The sequence below is a fragment of the Zerene cesonia genome, chromosome 9, assembly GCF_012273895.1.
Source record: "Zerene cesonia ecotype Mississippi chromosome 9, Zerene_cesonia_1.1, whole genome shotgun sequence".
NCBI lineage: Eukaryota > Metazoa > Arthropoda > Insecta > Lepidoptera > Pieridae > Zerene > Zerene cesonia.
Window position 1 is genome coordinate 4082537 of NC_052110.1, and position 26684 is coordinate 4109220.

Here is a 26684-nt window from a genome sequence, read left to right on the forward strand (position 1 = left end):
ATCTTTTATGAGAAACTGGAAAACAATTTTTTTAATGTAACAATTTCAACAAAAGAAATTTCTGTAATACTGCCGGTTCGTTCGATAGGACGCCAAAATTGACTTTAACTTTTCGTTTATTAAACATTATTTTACACACGAATGCTTTCGAATTGATTTTCAAGGCATCACTGAACCTTTAACATTGTCCAAATAACTGGAATTGGACAATTTCTGAGCATTAAATCGCTAGTTTATACTAATTCTCTGTTTATTCTTCACCCAGCATCGGTGACAGGAGATGGCATTAATATTTGCATAGAGATAGGTAGTCAGGGGATTGGTGACTAGCATACGAGTTGCTTTTAGGGATGAAAATGGATTATAAGGCAAGATTTCGAAGTGATTATGAGAAACAACAATGACAACATTTCTAAAGAGACCTTTTTATTTATTACAAGCTGCTCGCTAGTCCTCCAGCTGGGTAGATTTATTTCTCTCACCCAAGAGAAGAATGCAAAAATTATTAAAATCCGTTCATCCGTTCTTAAGTTATGCGTGGTGTAACTAAAAGGACTTCGTTCTCCATTTTCCATTTTCCAATCATTTCAAACATTTTCGCTGACATGCAAAGTTAGATTGTCAACATAAAAACTTTTCCTTGTTGGTTTTATTTTTCCTTATCGCAATTCACGACCCTTTTCGGCATAATCTATCAAACACCCGAACAACTGTTGTTTATTTAGAATTCTTTCAGTTGCAAATCCACTGCCGGCTATCAATCAGAAAATAACTATTAGAAGCATTCTCGATAAGTTTCGCTAGTACAGATAATTAATATGAATGACTTTACCCACATAAATACAATGGCTTGTTTTCGGTGTGTACAATAACTCTTTGTGATTCATATTTTGAAACTGTTTTGAACAAAGCAAGGAATAAAAGTCTATTCTTGAAGGTAAGGTAACAGTCACAGGTATTAAGAGTTTGACTGAAGCTTGATTTTGACATGTATGAAATTTACTCTAGATTTATCTTCTATATTAGTTTGTAAATAGCAGGAATTTAAAATCTCTCTGATAATATTTATATATTTATGATTATATTATAGTTACATTTAGAATATAACAACAAATTAAAAAAGAAAAAACGACAACTACGCGTAAAGGAATATTAGATCCTCTAAAACATGATATATTATGGACTCTTAATGATATCACGCACATAAAAAATACAATACATTATGACATACATGAAGCCGAGGAGACTAAAAACATAAAACACTACAAACGCAGCCGTATGTAACGCAACTGTAACATACGCACTTATTGGTTTACCGACACAAATATTAGCGCTATTTTTAGCAATATGAAGCTTGTAGGAACTGATGGAGTCCTATCATTAGTTCTGCACCTACGTAACATAATTGCGATCGTCTTAATTCCCCCAGCGCGATATAATGATGTAAATTCGGCGCGTCATGTACCGAGCGAGACAACAATTTGACGTAAGCTTAACCTAATGTAATTTATCGGTAAGCCGTAAGCACGAACGTGATAATTAACATCGCTTTATTATTCAACCCTTAATTGTCTATCGTTAAAATAATTTAATCTTCACAGTAGCTATATGAGCTCTTATTACGTGTAATGCTAAGCTGGAATTAATAAGTGTCATAACAAACATGATAATGTTGTCCTACACTTTATAATGTTGATAATATCTAGTCTATTAAAGTTTTGGGTTGCCATAGTTCAAAATTCAAATCAAGTTGTAAATGTGAATATTATTTTAATATTACAAAATACTACATAGTTAATTCATTAAACATTATACAATATGAAAATTAGTAATCACCCAAAAATTTCACCTTTACCCTTTCACTTATTCAAAATAACCGCAAATTACCATAATTTGTACACAAGAAAATACAGTCAAAATGAACGCTTAACCTTTAACTCGTGAATTTGGGAAACCATTAACAAAACCATAACATTTAAAATAATGTTATTTTTAACAGAAAAATAAGTTGCGAAAGTTTGTTTGGGACTCTCGGGCCTTCTTTGGATTTTATTTGGGACGGTTTATAAAGTTGGAGGTTTTTAACATTCGCGTGGGTGACAATTCTGCGAAGACGTCGTTATTCGCGCGTAAAAATGATAGTACAAGAAAAATAATGGCTGTAATCGCATTTCATTTCCACGCTTCAATTAGTCCAGGAGTCCGCTATTCTCATTTTCCTGCTTATTTTCCGCCTTCAAAATGAAGTCAGAAGCCGATTGGATTGGAGTTTTGCGTTGATAAAATATTAGAAAATTTGGAGTACAAATTGCATAATAACTGTACTTTATTACGCAAATTATACTCTTTTTTTTATTTATTGCCTAAAATTGTATAAAATGTATGTATTTTTTAATTGTGTTAATAGCTAATTGGAAAATATATTGATCAAAATGGATCTGATAATGTTAATAACACGTATGGATTATAGAAAAAAACCTCATTGTTGTTAAAAAACATCTGCTAATTACAATCTTATTATAAAAGTTACGTACATGAAGTCACGGTAAAACCAACTAAGTATTAACTTATTATTAAAATTAGTATTATTATTATGATATAGTCTTCGTTGGGTATGTGCGAAGGCGAAGCGAAGTGACGTGGAATATATGAGTCGAAAAATGCTCGGGGCTGGTAATAAGTTTTGTATTAGGATTAAATGAACTGTGTAAAACAGGATTATGTGCCTGAACGCAGACGTGTGAAGAAATGAAATTGCCACCAACCTGAAAATTATATATCTCCAATTATCAACTGAAAACACCGAATAATCAGCTGTATTTAGTTCGTACGTTGAATGCACACACAGTTAGACCTTTTTAGTTTAAGCTTTGTTGTATTTAATTATTCACGGCTGTAAAAATATTCCCACCAAATATGAGGAAAGATAAGTAGTATCCATGACATAAATTAATGATTATTGAATAAAGAGACTTCTTAAATATAAATCAACTAACATAGAGAAATAAAATTGGTTTATCTATTTATAAAACCTCGTTACCTTCTATAGTTCTATTTGAAATAAAAGCAACGGCTATATTGAATTTTTTATTAACATTGCTATGATCGAAACCTAGATATCCAGGCTATCAAAATACATAATATCCAGCCAACCTCGCTCCGTTATGATCAAGTTGATTATTTTGTTTTAACCTGAGGCGCTGCAAATGGGACTTTCTACTTTACATAATGTTTGTTCACACTTTTAAATAATAGCAGCTGCCTGGTACTTTTAAATAATTTAATCGTTATTTCTATTTGTAATTTGAGAGTAACTCTTACTTTAATATTATGGTCTTGTATAAAAACAATCTCGATTATTGCAGCTCCGAAATTTGGGCTGGAAGAAGTGATTATTTACATTAGAAGATTAGAAAGACATTGTCACAGTTTTAATAGTATACAATTTTGTATCATCGATATAGCTGACCATAACTTTCAAACAGCTGTTACAATTATTATATTGTATTATATTATATTGACAATCCTTATCTGTGGAATATATGATAAAAAGAAGGTTTAAACGTCATCGGCATTCATTCGGGAGGAGATACTCCAAATTATAAAATTGAACCAAACTCAAAGAGTCAGTCGAATTGAGAACATTGTTTTTGGGTGAATCGGTCGATAATATAAATTTTTTAACAGAAATTATCCAGTCAGACGGAGCCAGTGCGCGCGGGTAGTTAGAAATATAATCAATACTAATGCAATCGTTAGTTCCAACCGTCCAAACTATATAAATCTCGGGCTCCTGTAGAGAGATTAGTTAGTGTCAACAGAAGAAAATGGAGAGACGTGATAACATCCCTTGTCAGAAGTAATTGTTAGTATAGCTTATAACGTCTGCGACAAAATGATATCCTTAATGAATGGAGGCAATGACGGTTTTATGTTAGAAAGTCAATAACAATATCAAAGATTATATAATGAGTACAAACGAAATACATCTTATACTGCGATGTGTCGATAATCAATGTTAAGGGAGCTAAATTTAATGATACTGCTTAATTACCGACAACATTTAAAGATAATTCGTTTTGCAAGTACTGCAACAAGTTTAATTTTATTTTTCTTTTCGTTATTATACAATAGCATTAATCTGGAAACGCTGAAAATCATCAAATATTATTTATTTGTTTATTAGCAAGGAAAAATATTACATTCACAATGATGCTCTGCCTATTGCTGTATTACTGTTAACTATGAGGTAATTAATTAAATTTTGCTTTGCTCGGATATCGAGATTCCTGTTTAATCCCAAGTGAGCATTTAATCGGGATAAAATGTACCTATCACCCAAGTAAGCTCATACTCGTCTGTATACTAAATTTCATAAAAATCCGTTCAGTAGTTTCAGCGTGATTGACAAACGAACATCCAAACAAACAATCTTTCACATTTATAATATTAGTGAGAATTGTGATAAGTAATTGACGGATTTCGTATCAACATTTAGACACACAAAACTTGCATATGCGTATCAATTGAATTTTCCCTACTCTAAAAGCCTTCTAACTTTCGGATTTGGCAACTTAAAACCGAGTTCTGCCAGTTCATAAAGATTTTTGGCAACAACTCAAGGTTTTACAATAATATTTTGTGGCGTAGTGAAAGAATTAATGACTACTGTACTGTGAAAATACTTTTTTATACGTGTATAGGAAAGTATAACACTGATTCATGAAAAACGTGATTAAGAACATATCCGATGTCGGCAATGAACATGGGTAATAGTAGATTTTAAATTAATCTTGAGAAGATAACTGCTTTTGCTTGATTTATTATATTGAAATAGCTATTATTTAGCTTGAAAAAATTGAAATCTGGTAAGGTAAGATCACCGACAGTAATTCAAGCCAAGAAACCATTATTTATAAACTCACATAGTTGATAAAAAGTATAACCTGAAATAAATAATTACTCAAATAAATAATCAAGTGTTTTATTAGGGCTGTAGTTTTATTGTATTTTTTGATAACAATAGAAATTACAAACATTACATGCTCTCACCTATTTAATATACGTTCTCGACGGTTGTGAAAGTTACCAGTTGATAAAAAAAATGCCTGTTTATTTTTATAATTTACAAAAATGTACCACATCATATTGACATCTCATCTTTATTTTCTATTTTATTTTGATTTCATGAAGGACGAAAACTCCTGAAATAAAACCACACAAAAAATGAACAAAAATGTTATTACGCATTGTCATTTAATTTTAAACACAAATACATCATTGTTTACCAAAGTGTCCCATTTTCCCATCGAGCTGGCAAACAAAAACTCAATTTATTACAAATCCATTTTTCGATTTACTCTTATCTTCCATCGCATTTCAATTCGAAGCGTAAACAACCTTCGCTGTGTAATCTAGACGATATCTAAACTATGAGATGAAACATCCGAGATGCTTGATAAGCAAACATTTTCATGTGACGCTGCGAGCAAGGCAGGGGTAAAGTTTAATCCCCTCATGTGGATGGGCTGATCACGGCCCATAGAACACAATTCGTTTGATCTCTCTGTTCGCTAATCACTATTTATGTCCCGACCGAAGGGCAACTGCGGTGTTGCTGAATCATCACATTTTATGGAAGGCTTATGAATGAATGCAAAGAATGCGGTCTGGATATGTAGTTTGAATGGGCATTGCATCAATTGTCATTCTAGTCGTGTGTGAGTAACGCGTAACTTACTTAGAATTACAGCTAGAAGTTTATATCTTAGCTGGCTTTACTTTAGGCGGTTAAAATATAAACTCTACTTAGTTTATATTTTAACCGGCTAAAGTTGCAAGTTTTCGCCCCGCGGTTTCACCCGCGTAAGTCCGTATCCCGTAGGAATATCGGGACAAAAATTTGGCTATAATATGTTATTCCAGTTGTCCAGCTATGTACGTACCAAATTTAATTGCAATCTTTTCTACTGAAAAGAGAACTACTGTTCTACCGTGAAAGAGCAACAAACACACACACACACATCCTTACAAACTTTCGCATTTATAATATTAGTAGGATTAGTAGCTGTTCGCCACAGCTTCGCCCGTCATACATACATATATAGCCTATGTCATTAAGTGAAATTGCAGCTTTCTAATAGTGAAAAAAAGCTATTTCGTTCCGAGATTCTTGCGTGAAAATGTTACAAACATACAAAAATTCAAAAAGTTTTCGCTCTTCTCTTTACAATACGAGTAGTATGTAGGTTAAGTTTGTTTTGCGCTATTTTAAATTATTCACTAGATTTCACGCCTGTGACTTAATTAACATAATAAGATAACTCGGTTTTTTCATTACTGCCTCAAAATAATTAAATTAAACGACTATGTCAAATATCAGAATAGACAGCAAAGTTTCGGAGGGCAGAAATTATATAATAAATGTCATACACACGTTGTCCTCATTAAATCTATAAGGTAGATGTGTCATATTTTAAAAATCTTATATACGCAATGATATCTGGTTGATCAAAGTTCTGTGGTTCTTGATACTCTTTCTATTTACTAGTTATTTATATTGGTCATTTATATACTCGTATAAATAAGATTTGTCAACGCTGGCTTTATCTTATACATATTTCAATTTTGTTTCAGATAAGACAATATATCAGCAAACCATATAAAACTATGCCAAACCAGTATGTCCTCCAAAGTGGAATCAGAGAACAAAATGCCTGCCAAAAATGTAATATCTAAATGGCTTCGAGCGAAACAAGGAAAACATAAACACTCACCATGGCGCTAGCATGCGAATAACCATTGGGGAAATATGAATGCGACCGATCCGGAAATACTGGTGGCAAAGGGCCAACTTTACAATTTGCACAGAGGACCCGAATACACGCTAGATCCCTCGGGAGCAGCATACAATGCTGTCCTTGAACTGAACGCATCTTATGAAAACATTTCTGGATACAACATTAGCGATGAATCTAAGCAGCCTTGGGATGAATACATAACTTTGCTTCAAGATCGAGCGCTCCTCGTGTCTTTCCTGCTCTTGTTTTCCCTGACTACAGTTTTCGGAAATATGCTAGTAATCTTAGCAGTTATTAGAGAACGGTACCTACATACGTCCACGAACTATTTTGTGACGTCATTGGCGGTAGCAGACTGCCTCGTCGGTCTAGTTGTAATGCCTTTTTCTGCGCTTTATGAAGTTTTAGAACACACGTGGTTCTTTGGAATGGATTGGTGTGACGTGTGGCGATCTTTGGACGTTTTATTTAGTACTGCATCTATACTCAATCTCTGTGTTATATCTTTAGACCGTTATTGGGCTATAACAGACCCTATTACATATCCTATGCGAATGAGCGGAAGGAAGGCTGCATTCCTTATAGCAGCCGTTTGGGTTTGTTCCGGCGCTATATCCTTTCCTGCAATTGCGTGGTGGCGGGCCGTCCGCTTAGAAGAAGTTCCGGACTATAAATGCCCTTTTACGGAAAACTTAGAATACATTATATTTTCATCGACAATATCGTTTTACTTGCCACTATTTGTGATGGTGTTTACTTATTACCGTATATATCGTGCAGCGACTATACAGACGCGTTCGTTAAAAATTGGTACAAAACAAGTGATGAGGCCCAGTGGTGAGCTGGAGCTGACTTTACGGATCCACAGAGGTGGAACTATGAGACAGAGAAGTGATGTGTGTCACGGTGCGTGTACTCCCGAAGAGCCCGACCAGGAACCTCTCACCGCGTTACAAAATAATGGCTTGTCGCGATCATCGACTCGCCTAACGAATGTTACACATAATAAACATTTGCCGAAAAACTTTTCGCTGTCACGTAAACTCGCGAAATTTGCGAAAGAGAAGAAGGCGGCAAAGACTTTAGGTATTGTAATGGGAGTGTTTATAGTGTGTTGGTTGCCTTTTTTTGTAGTGAACTTACTATCGGGTTTTTGCTCGTCGTGTATAGCACATGAAGAAATTGTGAACGTGGTGGTCACGTGGCTGGGGTGGGTCAACTCCTCCATGAATCCTGTTATTTATGCCTGTTGGAGTCGAGACTTCAGGAGGTGAGTCAAATATTTAATTTATGTAATTCAAGACTAAACATCAATAAAAACTAAATCATAACTTTAAGATATGATTTAGTTAATATTATTATGATATGACAATAAACATAAATAAAATATATTCAATCTTTAGGTAATAACAGGATACATATGACTTATTTAATATTAAGTGGTAAAATACATAAAATGGTATTAATTTATATAGTTGTCACCTTTAATAATGTTATCTATAGAATACATTTACAAGGCTTGATATTTACTATCAAATAAATTCCAAGCTTGCATAATGGTCCTCTAAACTCGCCATCCTATTCATCGTTTCATTCTATAATCTTCGCTTTAACAATGGATTCGAGATAATAACAAAACACACGCAAAATCCCATTTGCATGACAAAAATTTAATTTCAAACTACTATTTTAGCACGAGGTTTACAAAAACAAACAACGCCGAATAAAATGCATCGTCACTCGACTTTATTGAATAAAAGTCAAGCGTTGGAATTGGTGTGCTGATAACAAGGTTTTTTTTGTCATTCATACATTTTTACAATAAGCAGTATGTTTATAAATATACAATACAGATACACCGTGCTTCTTAAAAATATATGTTTTTATAATTATATTTCATAAAAAATCTAACTAAATAAACTGTATATCGCTAAATATAAGGTATACTAAATTCTAAAGTTAAATTTAAGTAAAAGTATAGATATGTAATATCTACATATACTAATATATGACAGTAATCTTCAATTAATACGGATAAATGTTGAACAAACTCCAAAAACAATACGGTATTCCATATTATATCTACGGTATTTTCAATAGTCCGCGTATAATTTTCAAATGAATAACTCTTTCCAATCGCTGCAATCCCCAAATCTCCATGATAGAAAGTCGCTGCGACTGAAATCCGTCAATTACTAAGACTTACACGATTTATCGTATGGATTCGTGACCAAAGCCTCGTAAATCATATTATCTTTATTATTCTACGTAAAAGCTCCCACTGAATCATTTAACGGAAAAATATTTGGGACATTTTTAATCCGTTTATATCGGACGTGATGCGATGTGATTTAATATTACCTACTGAATAAATAGAGGCCATTGACCGACGAAAGCTAATGTGAGTTTGGGTTGTTCGTGGTTATTTAAATTAATTACCCTAAACAAATCAGTATAGCTAACATAAAAATTAACAAATGCTTATTAGCATAAATCGTTCTAGAGAACGTTTCACTTGGGAATATAAGTATTAGTTACTGTTGGTTTATTTATGATGCTACGGATGCTTTCATCAAACGTTTTCTCTATGTTTTGGCCATAAACACGTTTCATAAACAAGAAGGAAGCAAGAAAATCAGCAACCAAGTCAATTTATCAAATCAAAGTTCATGCCATAATAGTCCCTAACTTCACAGAGGTAACAATTTTCAAACCTCAAAATTCATGAAACCATTTCATAACTGTTCACTCGTCAGAGAATAAAAAATGGCCCGATCTCGGTCCCCTGTCTAAACTTTGTAACTTTCAGCTGACTGATTGCTGTTTACTTTGCACACGCGAAGTGCAACATACGATATATATGAGATACGGATAAAGAATATGATAAGTTTGTTTTTACTTTATTCAATATTGAAATACCGTATGAATAAATAAGAAACTGCTACGAGCTAACAAATAAAGTAGATTGGAAAACTACAGCTTACAACGTTAAGTCTAATAATACCTATAATCAACCATCAAAATTACACCCACTGTTGGATAAAAAATTAAAATAGCCACAATATTGTCTTTCCCAAATGAATTGTATAAACTAGGCTATCCAGTTAAATCTATATGGTAGTATTAAATATAAAATGAAAACAATTGTTCTCAAATCGGTAGTTAACATACTATAACATTTACATTAAGGACAAGACAATTTGTCTCCATCTATTATAATTCAATAAAATATGGATTATATGTTTACAATACGACTCATTAAAACTTACGACAATCAGCATGCAAATATGATAAATAATAATAAGCAAATTTTGAAAACATATGTACATTTTAATAAAGAAGAAATGAAAGCTCTATCACTGCTGAAAAAAAGTGTGGAGTCACGTCCCTTAATCGCGCTTAAGTCGATTCATAATTCCGTGAACCAGCTCACGAAATCCAGATATGAAGCAGATCCTAAAACATGTCAGTAAAGATGACAATATGAGTTGATTTCTATGGATTTATATTTTACTTTGACATAATACGGCTACCTTCCTGAACGAACACAGAATTTTATTCATACTTAATATAAATAATAATGTAATTTTTTTTATAATTTCCTGTCTTCAACTTTTTGAATGTTTGAGTTGTCACATCGTCACATCAATGATAATAATTATGCAGAAAAATTTATAAAATATTTACTTCTATACTTATAATATAAAGCTGAACACTTTGTTTGAATGCGCTAATCTACGAAACCAATAATTTTGTGTTAAATAGTCAATTCATTGAGTAACACTATGTAGCCTACATAACATGTCCGTCGTGGGTGAAACCGCGGAGCACAGCTAGTATTCAATAAATTAGTTTGTAACACACAAATGCACTCAAATATGTAAAGAAATAAATAAGTCAAGTTGCCTTACTGTGTTTCTGATTTAGCATTTAGAATTAGCTTTACTGTTACCTACATTACGAGCCTATAAAACTAATTAGTGTCATTGAATTACACGTGAAAGTACCACATGAAAACCAGGTTAAGGAATATTAACAGTTTATAACGATGTTAAAGTACGGTGTTACCAAGTTTTCTACTACAATATATTGCTGTATTAACCATATAATATTTTAACAACAAGTCTACATTATGCATAATCTGTGGCATGGCAAAGTCACATTTGCATTTTAATAAAGGAATTTCATAGCTCTTAAAACACAAGATGTTTATTCAGGATTCTAAAATGCGTGATAATATCTTGTGTATAATTCCGTAACGCGCTGTTCAACACAATTTGTATTTTATGTTATTCCTATAATTAACTCAGACTCCAGACAGTAAAATACAAATAATTTACTACAAAGAGCAGCGGTGGTTAAGTAGTGAGAACCTTGGACTTCGATAATCGATAAGTCGGGGTTCAAAACCAGGCGAGCGACGGTGAAGGAAAACATCGTGAGGAAAGCGGCATGTCCAAGAATCAAAAGTTCGACGACATGTGACATCTGCCAACCCGCACTTAGCCAGCGTGGTGGATTATGGCCTAAACCTTCATACGAGGCCTGTGTCCCAGCAGTGGGAACATATATGGGCTGATGATGATGAATTTTCTACATAGATAGTTTCAGTTCATAATATTCAGTGTGTTTCGTAAGAATATATTTATGTTTTGACATATTAATAAAGAGTTCAACATCATTTCGAGTTCAATAACAATCCATATTAAAATATATAATTATAATATTATAACTCCAGTAGGTATTAATAGCACAGATAACATAATAGTATAGTATAGTAGTAATAAATGTACAATAGTAAACGTCAGCTTCTTACCACTTTTCACTTATCACCTTTCTCAAGTAAATTACAATATAAATGAATGTAACAGACTAGATTATTTCTACATTGATTGAATTTTCCTTTGCACAGAGAATAACTATATTAACGACTAAATATAAAGAAATTCTTATCTTCATCTCAACAAACTCTACAACAATGTTAACCTCCCACGAAAGTCTAACTGAATTAATAATATACGTTCAATTATCAACATTTCAACGAACTGATTGATTGATTGATGGATCCAACTATGGAGAGACATTAGCGTTATATATTGTTCCGGCGACCCAGTTAACTGAAACTTAGTCACTTCGACCGTTACCAGCTACAGATTACAACGATTGCAATTTTTATGCAAATTCGAAATTTTGAGCTATAAAAACTTTACTGGACGATATTACTTCAATTGATTTGAAAAGTTTGGATTGTACCATTCTGCGATTTTAATTGTAGTTTTATTTTATTTTCTTATTTCTTTTATGTGTATTCTTCAATTTCGTTTCATGATACAAAATGTTGTGTACACAGACGGCTGCGTAGACAAAATAGTTTGTTTCGAATGTGTACTTCGTTTTTCTTTTGTATTTTATTTTGTTATATTGTGTTTTGGGTTTGCGATATTAAGAGGATTAGGGAAAGAGAAGGAAATACTTTATAAAATCAACTATAAAGCTATTGCCAACCTAATAGCTTTGATGTTTGGTTGATGTTTCATTGAAACTAGCTTAGATAAAAAGCATGCTTTGAATGCTTATATTAATTTACGTCTCAGGTCTTCAACTCTCTAGATTTTGACGAAAGATGGGACTTCAACCCAGTAGTTTAGTCATGGTTCAGTAGCCATGACTGTTCTGATTTGAATATGATTTATTTGTCTTCAATCTTAAATTTATAGAACTATTGTTATATAAACATACTTCCAAAGAAAATGATAAAATATAAATTTCTATCCATACCCAAACTGATAATATCATGATAAATAAATGAAATAAAATGTTTTTAATACGATATACTTATATTATCATAATAAAAACACATAAAACAAATCATTGCGATAAAATAAGATATTAGACCAATAAGCATTCCCTAGAAAAAACCGAAAGAGCCTTTTAATATGGATTATATTGTCTTTCAATCGAAGAATTTTAATTAAGTCTAGATATAATTTAGCTGGAACGGACCTCATACTGAATTCGATCTGCAATTTCGATGCTAGGCATTTGTTATATATTTTTTATCCAAAATAATAAAGTGACCCTAGTAAATTAAAGTTATATGTTGTCCAATCAAATAACACTGACAATGCTAAATATTCTCAGAGAATACAAAAAGAAAATACTTGGTCGAAGATATTTCTATAACGTAGGAGGTAGGTTATTTTGATTCTTAGAAATATCAAATCTTGTGTTATCTTATTAATATTGCCTATACCTTTTTCTATTATTATTATGTATAATATTTCCAATTGTTACAAAATACAAAATATAATAATACGGACTATCTGAGCAAGTGTCTGTTAATCGAAATCTAATTCACGTGTCTTTTGTTTACAATTGGTATTATAATACTTATAATTATTTTTTATTAAAAGTGTTCAACACCATCTTGATGTTCATAAGTATGTGCCTTTATTAAATTTAACAAATTCTATATATTAAATTAATAAAAACTTCACTGAAGTCACAGAAGGCAAGATAACGGAAAACACATGTCGACCTGATGATTATCTAGGCTTCCGATGACATTATACCAACAAAGTTTTCCCAACCGATTTATCGCAGTAAGAAATAGCAACTGTAACAATGTTATGGCCCATTGTGAGGTTCGCTTATTTTCCTTAAACATCTCAACAGAGCGTCGGATAAATAAGGATATTTGTCAAACACTTCCCTTCCTACATTACGAGAATAATAAAATACCTTTACAAGTTGTTCGTTCGATGAACTTGCAATTTCAACATTAGGTTATTTACGTGTTGTGGCAAAAAGTGATTAATAATCAATAAAGTCCATTATAAATGACAAATTGTCCGCGATTTATGGTCAATGCCGGATGTCAGTTAGAAAGATTCACGATTTGAAATGAAATGGTATTTAAACATTTTCAGCCAATTCTAATATGACTATTTCGAGACATTAAAATCACTACATAGTATAAAACAAAGTCGCTTTCTCTTTCTCTATGTCCCTTTATATGCTTAAATCTTTAAAACTACGCTACGAATTTTGATGCGGTTTTTTTTTAATAGAGTGATTTAAGAGGAAGGTTTATGTATGTATGATAACATCCATTAGATAGTGGAGAAATGCTGTTGTTTTTTGAGGTTTCTAAAAAATTTAATTAACGACATCACGTCGTTAATTAAATTTTTTTTCGCTTACATTGCAAACGCAGGCTGAACCCTACAAAATTTATCAGAATAATATACTAATTATTTGTACACATTGAAAGGTCTAGGATATGTGCCAAAAATGTTTTCATATTTCCTTAACGGAGCATTCAAAAGTAGGTTAGATAGATTTTCTAAAGTTTCAAGCTGATAACTTCGAAGCGTTGCAACTGGTTTCGTGCTGGCAAACTGTTGTTGGACCATTTGTTCACCTCTTGAGATTTAAGACTTGACAATTTCAAACATCGAATAAATGTACCATTAATATAAAAGGGGCAATTTTTTAACCTTCGTTAACTTTCTATGAAGCATTACTCAATAATGTCACAGGCAACGAATCACAGGCTTAGGCGTGTCAGTGGAGATGTCAAATTTTCTTCACAGATCGTTTATTTTCGCCTGTAACTTGTAATTGATACGAAGCAGGATTCATGTCAATATATCAAACATGTAATACAATTTCGAGTTTTATCATGTGTGTTCTATTTTCAAACTACTAAGTTTCTAAAATGTGTGGCAATATCCAAGTGTGAAATTTAGTTTTCTCTGTCAATATGAACATATTTTATAAGTTGAGAATAAATAAGCGACATAAAATCGTGTTTACGAGTGTTCTAGTGAGTTATGTTTAAATATACTGCATAGTGACATCTCATCAACACTAACCAGGATGCAAATTTCAGGAATTACATGAAGAAACATTACTACATAAGATGCAAGCTAAAGACAGCTAGTTAGCTTATGAAAAAAGCGAATAAACTACATTTTTGTATAATTTACTCGGTTTTATTACACACTTGAAATCGTCACATAAAACAGAAATATCCAACGCAAAGCAATAATGAGATTGTTTAGATTTTCACAGGGCGCGGAGACGTACCTCCTTCAAAGTTTATTGTATTAGAAGGCGAAAACGAAATTACCATGAAGCGCTTGCGTTCAGTAGGCACCTAAATTGTACTTTGCGTACATTCAAATTAATTTACGGCAAAGTGCGGTAACCCTAAATAAAATACACGCCGCGACTTGACGCGATAAAATTTATCGCTCATACACTCGTATAGCTTTAATATAGTAATTAAAGCCTTAATGTCTGCAATACATTTGATTAAGCGATATGGATATCCAATACACGACTTCATAACTAACTTTAAATTGCATGAATGTTTTTAATAATAATAATATATTCAATTTAAGAAAACATGGTATTTACAATGATCATAAAAATTATTATGAGCCCACGTGTATTGTAAGTAATACTATAATATAGCTGTTGATTTTAGAATTAATTACATTATAAGATATGAGAAACTTTTTAAATCACCACCATAATGTGCGCTATTATAATTGGTTCAATAATATCTCGACAGTTAAAATAATTTATATATAAAAACAAAGAATTAAAATAATTCATTATATTTTAACCATAACATTACAATAATGGAGAATTTTAAAAGGTTCCCAACTTTAGGTTTTAATAAATATTAACCACCCTTGTGATTAAAAAATATCGTGTAAGTCATGAAAACATCATTGTTAACGTAGCCTACGGTTTTGCATTCTAGTGCAATCAGCCTATTCAATAAATTAATCAGCCTATAGAGAACAGTTACAAGTAGGTACCGACTGCTTTTCTATAGAAGTAAGAGTCTGTTTACTCGAAACGCACACATCAAAGATGTATTTAACTAGACTGACAAAATTTAACCTTTTTATTTTAGATCAGTCGTCTACAACCGTCCATTCCCCATCTCTACTTACACATTTGCATCTACAATATCGTTACAACGTAGTAAGATTTATGTGCTGTGATAAGTTGCTCATTTATAATACCACAGAAAACTAAATACTACTTGATACGCTAGAAGTGACATAATTCCTTTTCAAAAACACATGTCTACATCTCAACACCGACATTAATGGAGCTGCATTTAGTAGAAATGAGGGTTTTTATGTGGCTATTACGGGTCATCTGATGGACTGAACGAAGGGACGTAGCCGCTGCTGTGGATGGTGTCTTATCAAAACGTACAGTCCAACACATTTCGGCGGAACGCAAAAATAAAGAATAGCGGTTCTTTTGTAATAGTTAATATTATGCCTCAATTTAACATTTACGTATAACATCCTACATTTATTATTGCTATAGGTAGGTGTGAGCAGCGAAGCTAATGTTTATAAATATACGAGAATTATTAATTTGTGTCAGCCTATTATCGATTTTTGACATTCTTTAAAATATATAAAAAAAGATATAATTAAAGGATATAATAGCATACGACAACAAATAGGATAATTTGAGAAATCTATTTTACTTTTCTAGAATTCAATTGCATAATTTAATAACTCGATTAACTTAAATTCATCCAAAAATCAATTTATATCCACATAAATAATTTTAATCTTAAATGACCTACAAATTTTACATCGACATTAGCATAATCGTTTTAGTATTACCAAGAAAACTCATCTTAAACAGAAACGGTATGACTTAAACAATAGTCGGTACAGATAACGAGCGCTAAAGACAATATTTGACGTTAACAATAAAGTTCAATGCTTCGCTGTCAGAGCACAAGACGCACAAACTCCGTGCCGAGGTGACAATGTTTTCTTGATTAATTAAACAGGCAAATTCTATTAATCATAATCTTGTCGAAACGAAGGCCTCAAGCGATTTTCAACGTCTCCAATAATCCATTTAAAGTTGGTCGGACGCGCTCATCTTAGTTCGCATCTGAAGTTATTAGATTTACTTCGCAAAGAACGAATCGAGTAAATATTAAATACCCCGCAGTGCTTACGGGTTAATGGTATTAGAAAGGATTGACTGGAGTTTTGTTGCTTATTAGGAATATATTAAGACTTTCAGAACTTTCATTCCAACCAATTGTAAATCTTTTGAAGTCTATGGTAATTTAATCAACTTATTAACATATTAAGATAATTTATTTACGGTAATACGGTAATATAAGTAGCGATTAAATCCTATATTTTACACATTTTAGACATAGACATGCCTTTATTTGTGACGAAAATAAAAATACAGAAAGGCTAGTAAAATAAAATAGTTATGTAAAATATTTATATAGTTATTGTAACTATGGATAACCAAAATTCCTGAAATTGGTACATGACGAAAATATTGAGCTATCCTAAATTTTCGTATTCTTACTAATAAAACTATTACTAATTGAATTGCATCTAAATCGATATAATTTTCATTACGCATTAATGGCTCCCTAGCTTAAAGCTAGGTATTTGTGGGACGAATTCAATTGTTATGCATTTATGAATCTTAAAGTTTAGATCGTGTCGTATTCAGTTTATTATATCAGTATTTCCTAATGCGGTTGTTGATGCCTACATTAGAGATAAAGTAGGACGTTAAAACTCACTACTTTGTATAAATAATTGAAACTATTTTGGAAGCAATATTTTAATTACATTAAAAAGATAAACAAATGTTTTAATTAGATTAAAAAGAAAAGCAGTGGTGGCTCAGTGGTGAGAACCTCGGACTTCAAAATCGATAAGTCGGGGTTCGAGACCGGGCGAGCGTGCAGGAAATAAATTGATTTTTCAATTTATCTGCGCATGTGGATAACATCACCACTGCTTAAACGGTGAAGTAAAACATCGTGAGGAAACCGGCATGTCATAGAATTAAAAGTTCGACGACATGTGACATCTGCCAACCCGCACTTGGCCAGCGTGGTGGATTATGGCCTGAACCCTCATAGGAGGCCTGTGTCCCAGCAGTGGGAACATATATGGGCTGATGATGATGATGATGATGAAAAAGATAAACATTGAAAGAGTAACTAGTAACAATTGCAATTCATTTAATTGTAACAAACAAGAACTAACGATGTGAGATAAATACAAAAAATGCGGTACGATAACAAAAAATGTGTTAAAATAATAGATTTTGAAAGAGCGTGATAAATGAAATAACTTTGAGATCCCCTGGTGTAAACAACTGAATGCAGCATATATAAATTCAAATATAGACATATGCAAACTTCAAACTTCCCGTTACGTTTTGTTTGTTTGGAGTTGTGTTTGTATAACATGCTTCGCAAGTTGTGTAGTAGCCGTATACTACTGCAATAAAAATATGCACCTATTTACGAATATTCTGTCAAAATATACGAGTAAATATTATGAAATGTATTTTCAGTAGGCTATCATTTGTATCATCAAAATTTTGTTTTACTTTTTTTTTGCTTCCATAACATTTCTAGACTAGTAGGTTTCAATATAATATTTTGGAAAATTATTCTTTCTCTCCGTATATATAATTAATTTTAGCAAAGGCCATTTTCTGGAGCTGCTACATTTGCTAAAGTTTACGTTTGATTTATATCTCGCAAGTTTGATTTAGCTAATACATTTTTCTCGTACAATCTTTCTTTTATTTGATGATAAATTTTATCATGGAGTTGTGTAACAAATTGATAACACTCGACTATATAACTAAATGCATTTGTATTTGTATCACAAAGTCTTTTGTTAGCTTCATTAATATGATATTTTTTTCCTATCAAAAAATAGTTACCAACGTTGCCAGTTTTTAAAATGGGTTCAAATGACAACAATTTTCTATCAAGCACGAAAAGAATTCATCCTTCTTCCTACTAATATTATAAATGCGAAAGTTTGTAAGGATGTGTGTGTGTTTGTTGCTCTTTCACTCAAAGACTGCTCAACCGATTGCAATGAAATTTGGTACGTAGACAGCTGGACAACTGGCATAACATATAGGCTACTTTTTATCCCGATGTTCCTAGGGGATACTGACTTACGCGGGTGAAACCGCGGGGCGCAGCTAGTAAGTAATAAAATTTACACGACTGGGACTGGCCGGCCGGTAAGGCCCTCAACAAAATAATGTTGGAATGTTGTATTTAAGCTCTGTAGTGAAAACATTTCGCTAGCGCGATTTAGAGGTACGTGTCGCTACACCCCCTTCGTTTATTGGGATCATCGGTTGAAAGAGCAATACAAACATACTCTCATATTTTTCCACATCTGCTTATCAACATTTACGTTTACGATGTAAGTATCAACATAAAACTAAACAGTCATTGGCCAGCAACAGAAGTGGACGAAAAAGAACGAATATCACTTACATCTGGGCACGATTAGTAAAACGAACGACGCAATTACAGCGGCAAGTGGAATGGAAAATTATCTGTAACCCCGTGGCAGCTTCCACTAAATTAAAAAAGCTACGACAAACCGAGGGTAACGCGATTTTTGTACACTCTCGCAACAAAATTTTCGCTGAAAAGTAATTAAGATGTGTAAGTGTTATCTTTTTTTAAAGAGTGATGATATATAGTTCTTTGAGAGAAGTATTAAGCTGTGTAGATATATTTAATATGACTCACAACTATACTAATACAAAAATGTATGAATCTACCTCATTTTAAGCTTTTAAACTATTAAAAAATAGAATGAACATAATTATAAGTAATCATAAAATATATACGATAAAATCAATGCCATTGCGTAAATATATCAATTCAGATTTGTCATGTTTCCTACACAACGCTTGAGACGCTATCTGGCTTAAAACCATCAATATATCGTTCAGTAGGTTGTCTCATTTTACTTACAAGCAAAAACCGGGAAAATCACTTTACATTTTATATGGTAATCCGTTAGAACACGTCTTACGTCCCAGGGTCGGCTAATGGAGAGCTCTGGGACGAAACGGCGCCTTTTTGTCAACCGACAATGCCACAAATTGTGGGGGTTTGCTCGCTCTCCTATATAACCTTATAAACTTATATTTTACGTTGTTAACTCCAGGCTTTATGACTACTACGGGGAGATGGTACAAATTTAAATCGATATGTCTCTTCTGTGCTATAACGAATTTGTTAAAAATCTCTACTTCTGTATTCGCATAGTTTAGTGCTAATATTTCGATACTAACCACTATGAATTATAACATTTTGTATACTCGAGTCTTACGTAAATAACTAATACTGCAATGTTAAAAACAACAGATTTTTTACTGTGTATATGAAAGGTCTAGCCAAAAATACTGACTAGAATTGTGAATAAAAAAATATTGCAATTCATTAGTATATTACAGTATATCTACAAATTATACAAGTCACTATAAACTGTACTCATGTAAAATGAAGATTATGAGCATTCTTAAGGAAGAAAACCCAAGAATTTTTTTCTTTCCGCCTGCAAAAACTGATTGATATTATAATATATTACAAAGTAGCCGCTTGGTTCGGTGTTTCATGGGTTGACCTGAATTAATAATTGAGCCTATGTTACATGGCAAATAGAATTTTATAATCGAATTGTATAAGATTTTTTACCATTTTCTTATCTTAAATTTATAATAATCTAAAATTTTCTTTGTATTATGTTATTTTTATATATAATTCAATAGGCACACATAGAAGTTCATAGCTAAAACACGTTCTAAACCCTCATAGAATACCTTAATAGGATATTGATGAAGCCCGAATAAATAAGCTTCCATTGTTACCAGAAATTTTGTTAGATACTGTTCATATTATGACTTGCGTATTAACGTGACTTGACACATAATTACCAAGTTACTGTAAGATTTTGATCTTTTAACAAATAGTAATTTAGGTATTATATAAATTCTTTCCTAATACAAATACTAATATATAAACGTAGATAATATAATTAAAAAAACAAAAAAGTCTAGACCATAACACAATGTATATTTTTTCAGTATTTAATTTACATTTCATATACATATTCTTTTGAATAACAACGACGAGACTTAGCTCCAAGTATTTTATATCGCTTTGACATACGGATCAAAATAAACAAGGCATTACGTATACTATTAACTATGTTATTTGTTAAAGCTTTAGCTATCAGGTTGTCCCTTTCATCTGTATGATAATGTGAGTGACAGGAGTATATATTAATTCCTTTCGGTGTAGGTACAATATTATATATTTACGTAGATCTATAATATCTGTCTGTGTCTGTTAATGTGCGCAAATATTTAGATACAAATACGTTTAACCCGTGTTTTATTTACACGAAGATCCAATTAAATTTCTAATAAAGATATTCCGTAATTAAAATGGTGATTTCATCAACATTGAGAAAATCTCGCACGGATTATGTAAATTTTATTTATAAGCCGAGACTGATTTATTTATATGCAAAGGTTTTGGGCCGGGTAACACACCACAAATAATCAGGCCTCCGGCTCGCCGTCGGATGGAATCAAAGATTCGATTTTCCGTATTTAGGTTGGTCCCCAAAATGAAACGATCCTTCTAGGAAGTACGATAATTACATTTTTCAAGCACTTCGGATATTAAGCATACATGTGCTTGTTCGAATCTTGGACAAACATCGAAAAATATATTGAAGGTAATTGATTTTAATTTTAACTTTGTTTATTCTTAATACTTTTTTGGTTTAAAAGTTTTTTACACTACTGGAAAGACGTATTTTCTGTATAATATACACTATAATTAATATCAAAAAATTTTGGTATTAACGTATCCTGAGGGGAAGGAAAGTTCGAGTTTCAATACTTTAAAACAAACAGATCAAATTATCGCATGCACGTGGTACATAACCGTAGGCGTTTGACTTGTTGTTCATTTATAGATATAATATATTTTATAACAGAAGGATACTAATACATCGATAATTTATTCAAACCTAACAAATTACGGATATTAACTTGCGTACGTATAATTAAGAAAATTGCATAGTGCCTTCGAGAAGCCAGGAGCCTCGAATAAATTTAGATACCTGTTTAATTAATACATTATTAAAATACAAATACAGAGTTACATCATAAAAGCCAGACAAAATATTGATGTTTATTTTTTATTTAATTTCTCATCTTGACATTCTGGAATCTATTTTTCTATATTTGTAGCAATTGACAATTTTTATTATTTTATTGAAAATATGTAATTTTTATAAATTAAAAGACAAAAGTTCTAAAGACTTCTTACCATAAATCAAAGGCAGTTAAGTACACAAAGAGAGTTTAGTTTAAACGTTTACTCTTTGCGACGTTAGTGTGCCTTCTGCCCCAGGCTTTCACATACACTTGGTATTGACTTTGTACTACTTAATACACTTCGACGCTTTGAGTGTAATAATTAAGTAAAATGCATTCATGTTTGTATGGAAAAAACGTATATTATTAATATCTTATATTTTCCCTTTTAAAAAAAGATAATTTCTATCAATTAAAAGAAGTATTACATAAAATAAGTGGCAGTTTTCTATGCGCTGACGTGAATTCATATTTTAACGAATTTTGTATAATAATTTGAAGTAAAACATTTTCTATCATAAAATTAAATATCTAAAACATCTTGCTGGTTGCTTTAAAATAGAATTTTCCGAGATAAGTTTGACTTCGTAAGTTTTAGATTTGTCTCTGAATATATTCGCAAATTCACTGCAGAGAACTTCCCCACCTAAACTTTATACAACGGCGAGTCTGGCTAATTCCTAACGATTAACTCTAAGTACATTAAGAAGATCTGCTTTTTTAAACTAACCTGGTATATTCTTCACTTGTTTAATCTTTAGAGAAAAGACAGACTCATAGTGACTACGATATGAGATAAATGTCCATAATGTAAACGGTATAATTTTTTTTAGCTTTTTTATTATTATTACTGCATATCAAAACTCTTCCCCATTTCTCTCTCTTCTATCTGGCGTAGACAGCTCTAATCAAATGATGATAAATGTTTAAACATTTATCTCAAGAATACAAATCATAAGCTCTTAAAAGGTTGGGTGCGGGTTTTTCATTTGAAAACTAGTTTACTTGCAGTGGTTCTTAGTTAGCTATGATTGGTTGATATCGGGTCAGCACTTTAAGTGTATCAAACACTTTACAGATAGAAGATGTTATGCAAAAGATTACATAAAGATAAAGATTATTTACTCTATTAAGTGCTTCATACGTGCTAATATTATCAATTTATGATAATTTATAATACGGTCGGGGGTTCATTATGATTTTTTTGTAATTTAATTTACACATTTCTTAATAGCGCTAAAGCCAGAACGAGCTTGAAACTTCACATAAGCATCCGTCCACTTGGCATTTGTCCAAAGCGTTCATGGTGTTAAGATGCTTTCGATCGCTATTTCTTGAAAACGATCGCTCAAAACCTGCATAATCAACAATGAGTTGATTATGCAACGCAAGTACTTATGTCGTACATATTATAGTTCAGTGAGGCTGTGGTAATGCTACTTCTTATTATTCTGTGGCTATACTATCATTGGTGCATATGAATTTAATAACGCACAATTTAGTCGTTGTAAATCCTATTAGCATTTTATGTCTCAAAGTTTGTTTTAAGAAAAGTTTTCTAGTAAAAATTATATTTATATACATGTATATTGTGTAAGTATTTTACACTCAGTTTATTCTTATATTATGCACATGTAAAATGACGTGATCTACTTATATGCGTATCATGATATAGGCCTGTCAGATGGTAAGTAGGTATATCATAATATACAGTTAATTTGTTATCGGTGAGGAGCATAGTGCATTGTAGTCACTTTACCTAAGTTTAGCACATCGTACATAAATCAATATTACGGCCTGTACGCCATAGAAAATGTTTGAAATTTATTATCTATTTTAGCAAAAATATATTTGATACATACATATACAATACGATTGCCTGAAACCCAATACTTTAATGGGAAACTAAGTTCTATATCATTAACTAATAGATTTCATTAATAGTCCCAATCGGAAAACGATATCTTCGCCTACGTACATCTATCCATCAATACAATTAAATAGACGTTAATATTCATTCGTTCTATTAATTCAATTAATGTATCTTTAGATTTTTTAAGCTCACTAGTCTTTGCGTATTTATTATCCATTCATAGTTTTGTCACGGTTAGAAATAGCTTATCATTTTCTAAAGTTTTCAATGTTCCCGATCTTGGTATCAATTTCAAATATGTTCCTTGAATTATTGAATCAATTCTTAAATTTAAAAAACTTAAAACTGCTCTATATGTATCATCAAAATTAATTAATACATAATTAAACAAGGTGCAATATTCTATGTCTTTTTAAATTTCGTATTTGATTTATAAATGGATTGTATTTTTTACATATTTATATTCGAGGTAGAAGAGAGAAGGCCATCGTAGTCTTCATGTCTGATACCGATAATGGTGTGACCGTTTTCCATGGGAATCCAATCAAGAAAGAAAGAAATTGAGTGTAGACTATATGTTATCACAATAATTTATATAAAAAACAAAATCTCAAAATTATCGCGGCTACTCTCTGGAGATATCATAAAGATTGCGTCAATTTTATTTATGTTTATTGTAAATCCTATAAATGCAAGAAAGAAAAGGTTTATATCTCGGTTATACAAAGGTTTGTATATCACATAAAACCATTAAGTGGAAGAATCACTTTATTAAACCTCTTCAGTATATTTCAGTCCAATCTATTTCTCTGGTTATTAAATCCCAAATTGGTCTGTACAACACGGCTTCATCTCAAAATAGTGCTTATAAGGGCAATTCTATTAAAGCAGCTTTATATAAGGTAACTTGATTAATTTTCTGCAAATAAATATAAAAGACGTCGTTAAATATATAAAAGGAACGTCTATATTGAAAAAAATACACTCGCTAGCAAATTTCGTGATTTTTCCAGTGATATTTGCCTATGATTTTCACAGAGTCGTAGTGTTTTATTTATGAGACATATGCCATGTGTCGTTGACGAAACGCGTTGGAGGCGTAGACCATTGTTATTTAAAATCCATTAGCCTACATACCGAAGGTCTACGTCGCAAATATTTCTTGCAACACAGAAAAAGTCGTTAGTTTTCCGTGTAATGTCTTTTACGCTTCCCCTTCGGACTTATTCTGTAAGCTTATTTCTACAAAATATATTTTAAAACAACTTCCAATTTCAACTTTTGGCCAAAGTGTCTTACCGTGAAATGTACTCTACATTTAATTGAATTTCATACATATATATTATATATTTACGAAGTTATCTTTGAGCATTAAAAAGCTTAATTTAGAGGTTTTGGACGATTTAAAGAGCAATAACTGTTTTTAGTTAAAATTGCATAATTTATGTTTGCTTATAGCGTAATGCGTAATAAATAAAATGTACAAATGAACCACGTACGTTACCTTTATGAACACAACATCTACTTCTCTAAATATCCGTTTCCGCAAGGTGACAGGAAACCAACAAGTTATACAGCCAGGGGTGCTTCCGTCCGAGTTTTGAATTCATTTAATAACTTTGTGTAGGAAGGCTCTATTGCGGATTGCCTTTAGTACAACGAGAATCCTAGTCCTTTCAAATAACTTTATTTATTCACAATGAACTTGTAAAACTTATATATAACTAGCTGCACACCCCGGCTCCGGTCGGGTAGTCAATTCTCGTATTTGAAATAATATAATCTACTATATCTTATAAGTTGGATCGAACTGCACAGTGTGCACGTTTGATTAATAAAAGTTGAGTAGTTTAGAAATCCATCGCGGACGAACAATGTGACTCGTAATTTACGTATATTAAGATTATAAAGCGTTGAATAATCTTCAAGTACCCGATACAGAGATCAGTATCATGGTCGCTACAAAGTATCGATTATAATGAAAACAGCTACGTTATAAAGTAAAAGAAAACAAAATATATCTCTTATGAAACAATATGTTAACTTATAGATTAAAAAAACGCAGTAAAAATCTCATTACAGCGATATTAGAATCACAAACATATAATTATAATCATAACAATATATTCAAGAAATATTTGTAATTGTTCTAAGGAAAGACAATTTCTTTACTCAGACTGTAATTCATAGTTAAATAACTGATTGAGCATTTGATAACTAAACCCCCTCAGTTTTTCCTTGGCTAGCCATATTTGAAATAATCACTATTCATTTAAAAGTTACCTGCCTCTCGATCATTATAACTTTATAGCGTTTCATACTTACGCGTGTCATATTACTCGAGGAAATACTCATTTAAATACCCGAATATTGAATATATAATACCAACAACCAGCCTTCAGAGGGTAAATTTGATAAAACAATCATTTAACTTGTACCAACCTTGATCGCTGCGCACGTTCACTGTATCGACAAAGTTTTAAGTGCATTAGAATATGTTTCACATTAAAATTCAGGCAGAGTTTCTACGGAAGCATTTTCAAAACTGTATCCATAATACAGGGTATAAGAAGTTATTTATTACTACGCTTGAATTTAATTTACACAATTTCCTACAGAATAATAGCACGAAGTAAAGTTGAATCTAATACCTAAACTTTAATAAATCAATGATAAATTAGAATCAATTATTTGCTTATTCACACAATTCCATAAAAATTACTAGCTGTGTCCCGCGATTTCATCTACGTCGCCTGGTCGAATAAATGGACTACTCTATACAAATATAATATTTAAATTCCAATATGCAATTCCTGAGATTAGCAAATTCAAACAAACAAATTCTTCATCTTTATATTATTAAGTTCAATAACAGTTACACACACAGTTTAACAGTTTTGTTTTGCCGTAAAATGGCGAACCACCGAACGATCTTATCAAACAAATTTTCTGTACATTTGAAATAAAGAGCTTGA

General features: G+C 31.9%; 1 protein-coding gene across 1 annotated transcript in view; it reads left to right on the forward strand.

The window, feature by feature from the left end:
• The first annotated feature begins 6680 nt into the window (after positions 1-6680).
• The window catches only part of LOC119828998 (dopamine receptor 2-like), a 29255-nt gene continuing 9251 nt past the window's right edge, over positions 6681-26684 (forward strand). The window contains exon 1 of the mRNA XM_038351345.1: positions 6681-8070. Coding sequence (XP_038207273.1) covers positions 6812-8070 — 1259 coding nt within the window. The 5' untranslated portion in view covers positions 6681-6811. The remainder of the gene's footprint in view (positions 8071-26684) is intronic.